At 50.4% G+C, this 12,129-nt stretch overlaps 1 protein-coding gene across 2 annotated transcripts; it reads left to right on the top strand.

Moving 5' to 3' along the window:
* The first annotated feature begins 343 nt into the window (after nucleotides 1-343).
* RABEP2 (rabaptin, RAB GTPase binding effector protein 2) lies at nucleotides 344-11,128 on the top strand. Of its 2 annotated transcripts, none has more exons than XM_048518379.1 (12): nucleotides 344-561; nucleotides 873-1,103; nucleotides 1,420-1,541; nucleotides 1,640-1,759; nucleotides 2,276-2,590; nucleotides 4,462-4,554; nucleotides 4,654-4,752; nucleotides 5,505-5,636; nucleotides 6,357-6,534; nucleotides 7,930-7,941; nucleotides 8,062-8,132; nucleotides 10,844-11,128. In XM_048518379.1, the coding sequence occupies exons 1-12, from the start codon at nucleotides 555-557 to the stop codon at nucleotides 10,904-10,906; spliced, it is 1,443 nt and encodes a 480-aa protein (XP_048374336.1). In that variant the 5' UTR covers nucleotides 344-554; the 3' UTR covers nucleotides 10,907-11,128. The 2 variants fall into 2 exon arrangements, with proteins under 2 accessions (XP_048374336.1, XP_048374335.1); XM_048518378.1 differs by having other exon boundaries at nucleotides 4,651-4,752.
* Nucleotides 11,129-12,129: the final 1,001 nt, after the last annotated feature.

Raw genomic sequence — 12,129 nt, 5'->3', positions numbered from 1 at the left:
TGTTGCATTGCTTTATGAGATCCCTCCTGCTATTCAATGACGTTGCTTTTTGCCATGCATGCACCTTGAGTTTCAAGTACAAAATTGGTAAATAAAAAAATAAAGCACAATTAAATAATAATAATAATGAAGAAAACAGGTAAGGATGGGTTGACCACCCCTGCACTCATTCATCCCCCCCCCCCGCCCAAGTGAAAATGTTCTGGTTGCGGGCTTGCCTCTGAACATGGATAGAGTGCGCGGCCGCTACAGATTGCCTCTCCCTTGGCCCCGCCCCGCAGCGCCATCTAGGGCCATCTCCGTCCATCTTCGCTACGCCCGGTTCCACTTCGGCTACCTTCGGAACCGTCCGGAAGATCCCGAGACGTCCGGTAGCCTCTTTCGGAAAGAGCCGCCCCAGAGTCTCCACTCGGATATTTCCGTCCTCACCCGACGCTGCGGCCGCTCTTTTTTTTTTTTCTGGCCGATTGTTCTCGTGTTCATTCGGCTATTTCCGCTTCCGCTCGGGCGATTCCGACTCCAGGAGCGGCGGCAGCGGCAGAAGCCTCCGCAGAATGGAAGGTACGCGCGAGACCCCCCCCCCCCGCCCCGCTCGTCGTGGGCAGACAGAGAGGGCGGGGCGACGGGAAGCCACGCCCTTGGGGCCCCCTTGAGAGCAGAGCTGGGCTTGACATCACAAATAATAGGGGAGGTCAGAGGTCACGGATAGGGTTAGGGTATTTCCCCCAGTATGGAATTAAAGGTCCAAAGGAGTTATAGGATCAAAGTCTGGGGAGGGAGAGAGGGAAGAGGAGGAGGAGGAGGAGATTTAGAGGTCCTGAGTTCAGATTCAGCCCAGTTATAACTTCCCTAATATCTCCTCCTGCTCCAAGAGCCACAGCGGGTGCAGGAGGTGGGTGCTGCCTCTGGCCCCGATCTCCACAGAGACCCTGATGCAGAAGAGACGATCCGAAACCTTCAGGTCCAGTTGGCAGCTGCGCTGACCGAGGTAGAAACCGTCCGGGCTGTAGCTGCCGTGAGCGAAAGCACCAAGCATGAGGCCGTGGAGGCTGTCCGGCGCCAGTGCCAAGAAGAGGTAGCCTCGCTGCAGGCTATTCTGAAAGGTGAGAGACTCAGGAGGCCAGAGAGAGGAGCAAGGGATGGGGCTGGGCGTACCTGTATGCAGGAGGAGAGCCCTGCTAGGTAGACCAAAAGTGCATCTCATCCCACATCCTGTTTCTCCAAGTGGCCAACTGGAAGATGCTTCAGAAGGGTCTTGCTGGCCAAACTCTCCTCTGATATGGCTCCCCCCAGAACATGCTACTCAACGCAGGTTCCATTCAAACTTTCCAGCGTCACCTCCGAGGACTGGAGCGGGGTAGGGCCCCACAGTCGAGTTGACCTTGTGCGCACATCAATGCGAGAGCTCTGTTTTTGCAGACACCATCTCTAGTTACGAGGCGCGCCTTTCGGCTCGAGAGCGCGAGAGCCGGGAGAACGTCTGGAGCCGCCTGCTGCCGAGGAGCAGCCCATTGGACTCCTTGGAGAAACAGATGGAAAAGGTGACTGAGGAAGAGCCAAAGACCTCTTTCGGGTCTGTCCGGGAGGCAGAGAGCCTTCAGGAGGGCCCCTGACTGGCGCGCTTCCTTTCTCCCTGCAGGCACAGGAAGATACAGAACGACTCCGAGCCATTGTGCTGCCCATGGAGCAGGAAATTGACGAACTGAAGGGGAAGCTGGCCCGGGCGGAGGGGCTAGTTCAGGAGCTGCAGGGTGAGCAGGTGAGCCGGGGAGGAAATGGAAAGTGAATGTGAAATGCCAAAGCTGGGTGGGGTGAGCTTGTTATTAAAGCGGAGGATCTCTGCCGAAAGCTCTTGTGGGGACTGGGTATTGCCGAATAAATAGCTATTTCGAGCTGTGCCTTTGCTCCGCGATGGAGTCTTTTTTCTCTCTCTCTCTAAGCTAGAAACTCGGTAAACAGATCAGCAAATGACACCAAACTTGACTGACGGGTGTCAGGATTGTGGCAGAATGAATTATAAGTCTCACCCGATGGATGCTATTCAGTTAAAGTCCTATTGGATGAGTCATTTGTCAAAACCAGTTTTGTGTTGCCAATTAGATGTTCTCCGATTCGTGTAATTGTGGAGATTCTCTTTTGGGCCCCCAAATGACAGGGCTGGGGCAACTTCCTGCCAGCAACCAACAACTTGTATGCTCGTCCCACCTGGGCTGCTTTGGCATTTTTGAAAATTCTGGGAACGTCTCGGATTAATTCATTGTTTGTTTGCTGCCAGGACGGCCTCTTCAGCTCATCTGAATCTCTGCTCGTCGACATAGTGCTCCCCGATGGACTAGGAGATGACCATGTTACCCCGGAGGAAGGAGGAGTGGCTGAAAAATTTGCTTCTGGCCTCGACAGTGTCTCCATTGCCTCTTCTTCCTTGCTGGTACCAAGCCCTGGGCTCCCGATGCTCCGCAGACGGTCTGCCAGCCCTGAGACGGTGTCAATTGCCTCCTCTAGTGCTACCCTGGTACCGGAGACCATCTACCTGCCGCCGGCTGGGTACCAGCTTGTGCCTGACTCAGAATGGAAGCAGCTTCACAACAAGGTGTGTGAAAGGGCAGGAAAAGGCTATCAATTTATTTATGGCTACCAATCTTGATCCTCTTTGATCTGAGATTGCAAATGCCTTAACAGACCAGGTGCTCGGGAGCAACAGCCGCAGAAGGCCATTGCTTTCACATCCTGCATGTGAGCTCCCCAAGGCACCTGGTGGGCCACTGCGAGTAGCAGAGAGCTGGACTAGATGGACTCTGGTCTGATCCAGCTGGCTTGTTCTTATGTTCTTATGTTCTTATGTTCTTAAAAGAGAGTGTGGGGGACTAGAAGGCTGCCTAGGCTTCGGGGTGCAGGCAAGTGCCCTCTTTTGAAGCCTTTCAGACATTGCATGCCTTTAAATATTAGAGGCTTGGAACAAATGACAGGGAAAAGAAAGAAAGAAAGAAAGAAAGAAAGAAAGAAAGAAAGAAAGAAAGAAAGAAAGAAAGAAAGAAAGAAAGAAAGAAAGAAAGAAAGAAAGAAAGAAAGAAAGAAAGAAAGAAAGAGGTAGTGCAGGAACACCTGGCTACTTTAAATGAATTCGAATCTTCAGGGCCTGATGAACTGCATCCCAGGATATTAAAAGAACTGGCGGAAGTAATCTCTGGCCCCTTCCGCACGCGCAAAAGAATGCATTTTCAAACCACTTTCACCACTGTTTGCAAGTGGATTGTGCTATTCCGCACAGCTTCCAAGAGCACTGAAAGCAGTTTGAAAGTGCATTATTCCGCATGTGCGGAAGGAGCCTCTGGTCCACTTGCTATAATCTTTGAGAGCTCCTAGAGAGCAGGAGAAGTCCCAGTGGACTGCAAGAGGGTTGGACGATGGCCCTTTGTGGTCTCTTCCAACTCTGATTCTATGGAAATGGTTCAATGGTTTTGGGAGGGTGTAACTCTGTTTAGGGGGGTACTATTATGCTCCTGTGTTTTTAGTGGATGGGGACCACAAAGCACTCCCCCTTCCCGGAACATACATACCTGCCTGGGCTAGCTAATAGCTTTTCTTTTTTTTCTCCTGTTTCATTCTCCCTTGTAAAAACAACACCAGCCTGACCCTTATTTGCATTGGGTAATGAGCTCTGATAGGCTGCATTCTCTAACCCAGGGGTAGGGAACCTGCGGCTCTCCAGATGTTCAGAAACTACAATTCCCATCAGCCCCTGCCAGCATGGCCAATTGGCCATGCTGACAGGGGCTGATGGGAATTGTAGTTCCTGAACATCTGGAGAGCCACAGGTTCCCTACCCCTGCTCTAACCCTTTCTGTTTTTGCAACTGTTCCCAAAACTGCTAATCCTTTAGCAGTGGCGTAGTGGTTAAGTGCAGGTGCATCTGGAGGAACTGGGTTTGATTCCCTGCTCTGCCAACTGAGCTGTGGAGGCTTATCTGGGGAATTCAGATTAGCCTGTATGCTCCCACACACGCCAGCTGGGTGACCTTGGGCTAGTCACAGCTTTTCAGAGCTCTCTCAGCCCCACCCACCACACAGGGTGTTTGTTGTGATGGGGGGAAGAGCAAGGAGATTGTAAGCCCCTTTGAGTCTCCTACAGGAGAGAAAGGGAGGATATAAATCCAAACCCTTCTTCTTCTTTAATATTTGTGTGTGTGAGAGAGGGGGGGGAGGGGAACACATGATGCATATTGAATCCGGCCATTGGTCCGTCAAGATCACTATATGCTATTCAGACTGACAGCGGCCCTCCAGAGTCTCAAGTTTAGGTCTTTCACACCACATAATTACTTGAGCCTTTTTTAACTGGAGGTGTCGGGGTTTGAACTGTGTGCCGAGAAGGAGGCAAGCTCCCTCTCAAGAAGCTGGGCTGTAGGAAATGTGCAACTTCATCCTCTCTTCCCCTTGTTGCGGGCCCGATCTCTTCCTCCAGGTGCGGCAGCATCGGGAGGCTGTGGAGAAGAAATCTCAGGAAAAGGCCCACTTGGAGGAGATTCTCAGATGCAGCAGCGAGGATTGCAGGCAGGTCTGTATTGGTGGCACTTGGGGGGGCAGCTGAAAACCATCTTGGATCTATCTCCTGACAGCCCTGTGCTCCATGACTGCTGTTTCTCTCTTGGAGCAGGTCCAGGTTCTTTTCAGTCAGGTCAAAAGCTCCGAGGAGATTCTCCGGGGCCTCCAAAACACAATGAGCAAGAGCCAGCGACAGACTCAGGAGCAGTTGGTGAGTGTGGCTGGTGTTTAGTGTTGGGAAGGAGCAGCAGTGGCGTAGTGGTTAAGAGCAGGCGCACTCTAATCTGGAGAACAGGGTTTGATTCCCCGCTCAGCCACTTGAGCTGTGGAGGCTTATCTGGGGAACCAGATTAGCCTGTGCACTCTAACGCACGCCAGCTGGGTGACCAGTTGATTCCAGCCATGAAAATCAATTCCAGCTGGTCACATTTTTCTCGGAGCTCTCTCGGCCCCACCCACCTCACCGGGGTGGGGAAGGGAAAGGAGAGTGTAAGCCCCTTTGAGCCTTCTTACAGGAGAGAAAGGAGGGACATAAATCGAAACTCTTCTTCTTCAAAGAGAGAGAGGAAAAAGGCTGGGCAGCAAATGGAGGGGCTTCCAGAACTGTGGTTTTAGGAGGGAGGAGAGGTTGAGGATGAGTGTTGTCAGAGAACCAGTTTGTGTTACAGTCTCTCCCCCCAGCCCCAACCTCCTGGGGAACCTTGTTGTAGCTGCTTTGTTAGGCGAGGGTGCAAAGCTGTTGTAGCTGCTGTGCTAGGTGGGGGCACAAAGCCCCTTACCCTCTGCACTGGCCCAGAGGCATGCTGCTTTTCCATCCCAGGGCAGCACATTAAACACATGAAGTTGCCTTCTACTGAGTCCAACCCATCGCCTAGGCCTGAGAAGTCTGTCTCGGCCTAGTTCCTGGGCTTTAGTCGTGTTTGTTCCCTGTGCTTCTGATCTCCCTCTTCCCTTGCCTCCTAGGCTGACCTGGCTGCATTGCACAAGCGCCTTAGCTATGAAGTGCAGCTCCTCAACAGTGAAAACGAGGCGTTGCGCAGAGCCTCTTCCCAAGATGCCGCTGGCAGGATGCAGCGCTTGCCGCCCCCCATCCAGGTAATGCTGACCAGTCCTCTGCTTGTGTCATAGTGAAGCTATGGGGCAGTGATGGGGAACCTTTTCGAGACCGAGTGCCCAAACTGCAACCCAAACCCCACTTATTTATTGCAAAGTGCCAACACGGCAATTAAAGCTGAATACTGAGGTTTTAGTTTAGAAAAAAACTGGTTGGCTCCCTCTTCCTCTGCCCCACCTGCTCGAGCAAAGGCCAGCCTGCTCTAGCCTCCAGCAAGTCCCGTGCACACTGCTCTGTGCCTCTCTAGCATCTCTGCCTCCTCTGCGCGCCCGCCAGGCAGCAGCCACCCAGAGCACAGGCACCAGGCCTGCCAGCCGAGTCCTCCCTACTCACCGTGGTTTTCACACGTCGTGCTCAGTGGCCAAGGCCAGCCTAGATGTGTGTGTGTGGGGGGTGATTTTCTGCCTCATGACAGACCAGTGTTTCTTCCAGGAATCCACCTATCAGTTTCTCGCCCAGCAATGGGCCAATTGGCCATGCTGACAGAGGCTGATGGGAATTGTAGTTCCTGAACATCTGGAGAGCCGCAGGTTCCCTACCCCTGCACATGACGAACTCTGTGTGTGCGTGCCCACAGAGAGGGCTCCGAGTGCCACCTCTGGCACCCGTGCCATAGGTTCGCCATCACTGCTATGGGGTATCAGCATGGGAGGGCTGTGAATCCTCAGGTGATGGACGGGGCTGTCGTCTCCCTTGGCCAGGACCTGCAGAGCATGGTGAGCCAGCAAAAACTGGAAGTCGAATCGCAGCTTCGCAGTTCAGAGCACCAGGCCGAGCGTCTGCGGATAGAGATTGTGTCCCTGCGCGAGAGGCTAGACCAAGAGATGGCCGCCCGGTCTGAACTGCAAGGGAAGCTGGACGGAGAGCGAGAAGAACGAGGTAGGCGGGAACGAGGCTCAGAGAGAGCAATGGTGGTAAAGCTTGGCAGTCCAACTAGAGCAGGGGATTCCCAATGTAGCACCCATGAGCTCCTCCACCTTTCAGAGTGCCCAGCAGTGTGACAGCCGTAAGCACAATGGTACTTTCCATCTTTCCAGGTGCTCAACAAGTGTCTTAAGAAAGTGGGTGGAGCCAAGTGGGGCTTTTGCTCAGCAGGGCTTCTGATTGGCCGCTGGAGATTTGATTGACTATGCGAGGGTGGCTGCGAGTATGCAAGGAAATATTTTTTCTGTTCATTTTGAAAGGCATAATGTTAAGCAGATCTTCTGCCTAAAACATTGCAGAGCTGTTATTCGATGTATTGTTGAAGGCTTTCATGTCTGAAATCAACTGGCTGTTGTGGTTTTTCCCTGCTGTGTGGCCGTGGTCTGGTGGTTTCTGATCCTAACCTTTTTGCCCGCATCTATAACTGGTGACTTCAGAGGGGGTTTTTTTAGTTTGGATTTATATCCCCCCTTTCTCTCCTGTAGGAGACTCAAAGGGGCTTACAATCTCCTTGCCCTTCCCCCCCACAACAAACACCCTGTGAGGTAGGTGGGGCTGAGAGAGCTCCGAAAAGCTGTGACTAGCCCAAGGTCACCCAGCTGGCGTGTGTGGGAGTGTACAGGCTAATCTGAATTCCCCAGATAAGCCTCCACATCTCAAGCGGCAGAGCGGGGAATCAAACCCGGTTCCTCCAGATCAGAGTGCACCTGCTCGTAGCCACTGCTCTTAGCCACTAGGCCACTGCTGCTCCTGGTTCAAATGCAACCTGGACACATGCAAAAACACCTCACCACCCCCACCTGTGAAGTAAACAAAGCATATACCCCACCACACAATCACCCCACACTGCTTTGATTGTGTGTTCCTGCATGGCAGGGGGTTGGACTTGATGGGCCTTCTGGACTCTTCCAACTCTATGATTCTACGAGCCACGGAACGAAATGCATCTTACTGTGACATGCCTCTGACGGTGCCAGCCAAAGATGCAGGCAAAACGTCAGGAGCTGAAACCACCAGACCGTGGCCACATAGCCGGGAAAACGCAGTCGTTATATTTTTATTGGGCAAAACTTCACGACATTTTATGGTTTGCTGTCCCTCCTTTGGCAGCCATTTTTGGGGTGAGCCCACCAGCCTGTGTTGGAATTCAAAGGGTGCCTGCAGAATGAGAAAGGTTGGGGACCCTGAGCTATTGGGAAAGGAACAGGCTCCTGGAATCAGAAAGTGCTGGGACTAAAAAAATCCAGCAATCTTGGTTTGATGGTGCAATGTCAGATATCTTTTTCACTGCGATGCAAGTGACTGACTGCCTTTCTTTTTTCTCCTTCCTGCCCTACTTCTGGCTGGAAGAACTCTTGCAAGGTAGGATTTTGGTTTGGTTTTATATGATGGAAGTGCCTGCATGTCCGTGAAGAGTTGGGTGTGTGCAATGCTGCCCGAAGGGGCTTGACTTTCTCTTCTCTTCTCCCTCCCAATCCCCAGCCTCTTTTAACAGCATTCAGAGCGAACTGGAAAGACTGCAGCAAGGTCAGGAAGAGGGGAGTGAGAGACAGGTAAGGGGGCTGAGCGTTCTTTTGGAAATCCCTGCTGATTGGGCTATTGGAGCTTGGAGGGAAAAAAGAACAGAACCATTCAGGAAAGGGATATGTACTTTCTCTTTTTTCCTCTTGACAGTGTTTTTAAGTGTTTCTGTATACATCATATTGAGCCAGCGTGGCGTAGTGGTTAAGAGCAGGTGCACTCTAATCTGGAAAACCGGGTTTGATTCCCCACTCTGCCACTTGAGCTGTGAAGGCTTATCTGATGAACTGTATTCCGAGGTGGGATCCAGCAGGTTCTCACAGATTCCCGAGAGTAGGTTACTAATTATTTGTGTGTGCCGAGAGGGGGTTACTAATTGGTGATTTTGCCATGTGATTTTTGACTTAGTTACGCCCCTCCTCTCAGCAGTAGCATGCAGAACTTGAAGCCGTCTAGCGGGAGGTGCACCGGCGTGTGTGGTAGCCTGCGCCTGCGTGCATTCGTTTCCCGCCCAAGGACCGGCGCAGTGGCTGCGTCCTTGCCACAGCCCCGCCCAGGAATGCCCCGCCCCCAGAATGCCTAGCCATGCCCCCGTCGTGCCCCGCCCAGCCCGATTGGCGCTACGCCACAGTTTGAATCCCAGCACCATGGGAACCTGTTACTAAAATTTTTGGATCCCACCACTGACTGTATTAGCTTGTGCACTCCAACACATGCCAGCTGTGTGACCTTGGGCTAGTCACAGTTCTTCTGAGCTCTCTCAGCCCCACCTACCTCACAGGGTGTTTGTTGTGGGGGGGGGGAAGGGAAAGGAGTTTGTAAGCTCCTTACAGGAGAGGAAGGGGGATATAAATCCAACTCTTCTTTCTTCTGTTTTGCTACAAGATCTGCCTTTTGTAACTAGCTTTTTTTGTTCCTCTCAAATGGCAAGACCTACCATGTTTAGTTTTAAAAAAACAGAAAACCCTTTAGGGCCTGTGTGGTATAGTGGTAACTAGGATCCGGGAACTAGGATCCGGGAAACACAGGTTCGAATCCCCACTCGACCTTTGAAGCCCACCAGTTGGCTTTGGGCCAGTCTCTTTCTGTTAGCCTAATCTACCTCATAGAGTTGTTGTGAGGATAACACGAAAAGAACAATGTGAGATGCATTCTCCTTATCGGGGAGAATGGCAGGCTATAAATGAAGTATATCAAATGACACCTATACTCCCAAGAAGAGAAGGTTGTAAGTAGATTTAAGACTACCCTTCCCTTTAAAAAAATGAATGGAGAAAAAGGGTACAAGCCACAATTTCCAGATTTATTTTACATGCACTGTTAACCCCCTTCCCCATTTTAAATGTAACTTAATCAAGCTTGTCTAAGTTAAGGCAGTTCTGTTGCTCGCATGGCCTTGCAGAAGAAATGCAGAGAGGGTTCCCTTCGGAAGCTCAGACAACCTTCTGGCTTTCTTGTCTACCTGGGATTGCTCAAACAAGAGCGGTTGGCAAGCCACAATAGGGGTGGCTGGGCTGTTTTTTCACTTGTGTAGGATGAGTTGAAATGCAGTCGTTTCAGCTACGAATCCCTAAGGCACTCCCTTCTTAGTCAGAACCATCTAGTCTCCTGGCCACTATGCTATGCTACCCTGTTTCCCTGAATATAAGACATCCCCTGAAAATAAGACGCAGTAGAGGTTTTGCTGCAGTGCGAAATATAAGGCATCCCCCGAAAGTAAGGCGTAGCAAAGTTTTTGTTTGGAAGCATGCCCGACGAACAGAACACAGAAAAAATAAGACATCCCCTGAAAATAAGACATAGTGCATCTTTGGGAGCAAAAATTAATATAAGACACTGTCTTATTTTCGGGGAAACACGGTAGCTCCTTGGTCCATTGCCTGCTTGTTTGTGCAGGAGGTGGCTTGTGGTCCATTTGTCTATGGTAAGCAAACACCAGGGTGATTTGCTTCATCTCTCACCTTCTCTTCTTCTGTGACCCTCTTTCCCAACTTGCCCTTCAGCAAAAAAAAAAAAGCATTTTCAAAAGCCCTATCGTCTTTGCAAGGGTGAGATTTTGATGGGGCGCTTGGAATCTTTTGCCAAGCTCGTTCATTTCTCCCAGAGGGCACTAGACCTGCAGAATATAAGATCCCACATTTTTTCCCTCTCTTTCTTAAATTGAAAGCCAGCGTCTAACCCTTGGGGCTGCCAGAGTTGGATTGAAAAGGGGTGGGCAGGCCTCTCATAAGAACCAAACACAGTAACTCCCTGTCCTTTTTTGCAGGGCTCGCTCTTTTGCAAAGTCCTACAGGCCCCTCATGCTTCTCTGTACCTGAAGGCATACATCACACTAACCCAAGGAGTAAAAATGAGATGGGAAAACTGCAGCTGATATGATTGGAGTGTACATGTGCTTGCATTTGGAGTATGACTGATGTTTGGCAAATCAGTGTGGCAGGGTGGGGGTGGGGGTGACTTTAAGGGGGCTTACGCTGGCTAGAAGCCGTGGTGGTGAACCTTTGGCACTCCAGATGTTATGGACTGCAATTCCCATCAGCCCCTGCCAGCATGGCCAATTGGGTTAGGCTGGCAGGGGCTGATGGGAATTGCAGTCCATAACATCTGGAGTGCCAAAGGTTCGCCACCACTGGGCTAGAGGATTTGCTGCTCTTTCCAGATGCATGCAAGATGCTGCTTTGGTAGCCATACGTTATGAGAAATGTCACAGGTTAATTTTCCTTCTCTCCTTTCTTTGCTGCAGGTGCAGAATGATGCTTCTTCCAGGGTAGAATCCAGCAGTGTCCCAGATGGAAATAAGCCTTAGAGTGAAGCTGGGGAGGGCTCTCCTCTCGGCTTCATGGGAACCTCAGAGAAACCAAGATATACTGTACACCAAAGGGGTCATCTCTGTCTTCCAGAGCTTTACCAGGATAGCGCTAGGTGAGCGTGAGCTCTGGAAGAAGGATGGCTGGAATATCTGTTGTCCCTTCCATCTGTCCCCCTTACACACTGGAGTCTCCGGAACATAATAAAGGAGGTTTTTGTATTTGCCTCTGGTCTTTGATTTCTTTGAGCAAGTGGATAGATGTGTACGATAGCAGTGGCGGAACCTGATCTGGAGGAACCGGGTTTGATTCCCCGCTCTGCCGCTTGAGTTGTGGAGGCTTATCTGGGGAATTCAGATTAGCCTGTACACTCCCACACACGCCAGCTGGGTGACCTTGGGCTAGTCACAGCTTTTCGGAGCTCTTTCAGCCCCACCTACCTCACAGTGTGTTTGTTGTGAGGGGGGAAGGGCAAGGAGATTGTAAAACCCTTTGAGTCTCCTGCAGGAGAGAAAGGGGGGATATAAATCCAAACTCTTCTTCTTCTTCTTGAGAAAACCACAACCAAGTCTCAAGTACACTTCAAGACTAACAAGGTTTATTGGAACATCTGCTCAAGATCTGGAATGTATTCCATCCCCAGCTGGTACATCAGCGCGAGAAAAGCTGGGCACGCTGGAGATTACTTTGGCTGTTGCAATTTTTTCCATATGTTATAAATAGCAGAAAATGATTTTAAGTCTTTGTTAAGCCTTGTTTGTGTGGATTCTAATGGGGCGCTACTAAAAACCTACAGGTTGAATGAGCAGTAGCATTTAAGTATGCTGGGACCATAAATCTGGTGGCAACTTTATTCGGGATAAAAAAATCTGCGAAATTTTTTTAAGCCTGCCATCATTCATGGTTGTGTGTGGTGTCTTTCTAGACCCTGGCTTCAGTATAAATGAATGTCTTCTGTACTTTGGAACCGGAAAATCCAGTTAGGACTTTGTAACTTTTAAAATCATGGTTTTAAAAAAAATAATAATAATATGCAAGGGGTGGGGTTGAAATTCTGGGCATTTCTCTCAACAATTTACACTCTGCCCAGTGGCTTAAAACAGAAACATGTACAGGGAAGAAAGGTGCAATGAAATAGGAAATAAGTAGTACTATATAGGAATTAGTGTATGTGTTTGTATGTTTAGGCACTTCGTTGCACACTAATAGAGCACTTGCACCT

The sequence above is a fragment of the Sphaerodactylus townsendi genome, linkage group LG15 (genome assembly GCF_021028975.2).
Source record: "Sphaerodactylus townsendi isolate TG3544 linkage group LG15, MPM_Stown_v2.3, whole genome shotgun sequence".
NCBI lineage: Eukaryota > Metazoa > Chordata > Lepidosauria > Squamata > Sphaerodactylidae > Sphaerodactylus > Sphaerodactylus townsendi.
Note: the sequence above shows the minus strand (reverse complement) of the source record. Positions and strands in the feature narration are given on the sequence as shown.

Coding starts and splice junctions, on each gene's coding strand:
- RABEP2 (XM_048518378.1), top strand. Junction 1,760..2,275: donor AGGAGCTGCAGGGTGAGCAG/GTGAGCCGGGGA, acceptor GTTTGCTGCCAG/GACGGCCTCTTCAGCTCATC. Junction 8,133..10,843: donor AAGAGGGGAGTGAGAGACAG/GTAAGGGGGCTG, acceptor TCTTTGCTGCAG/GTGCAGAATGATGCTTCTTC.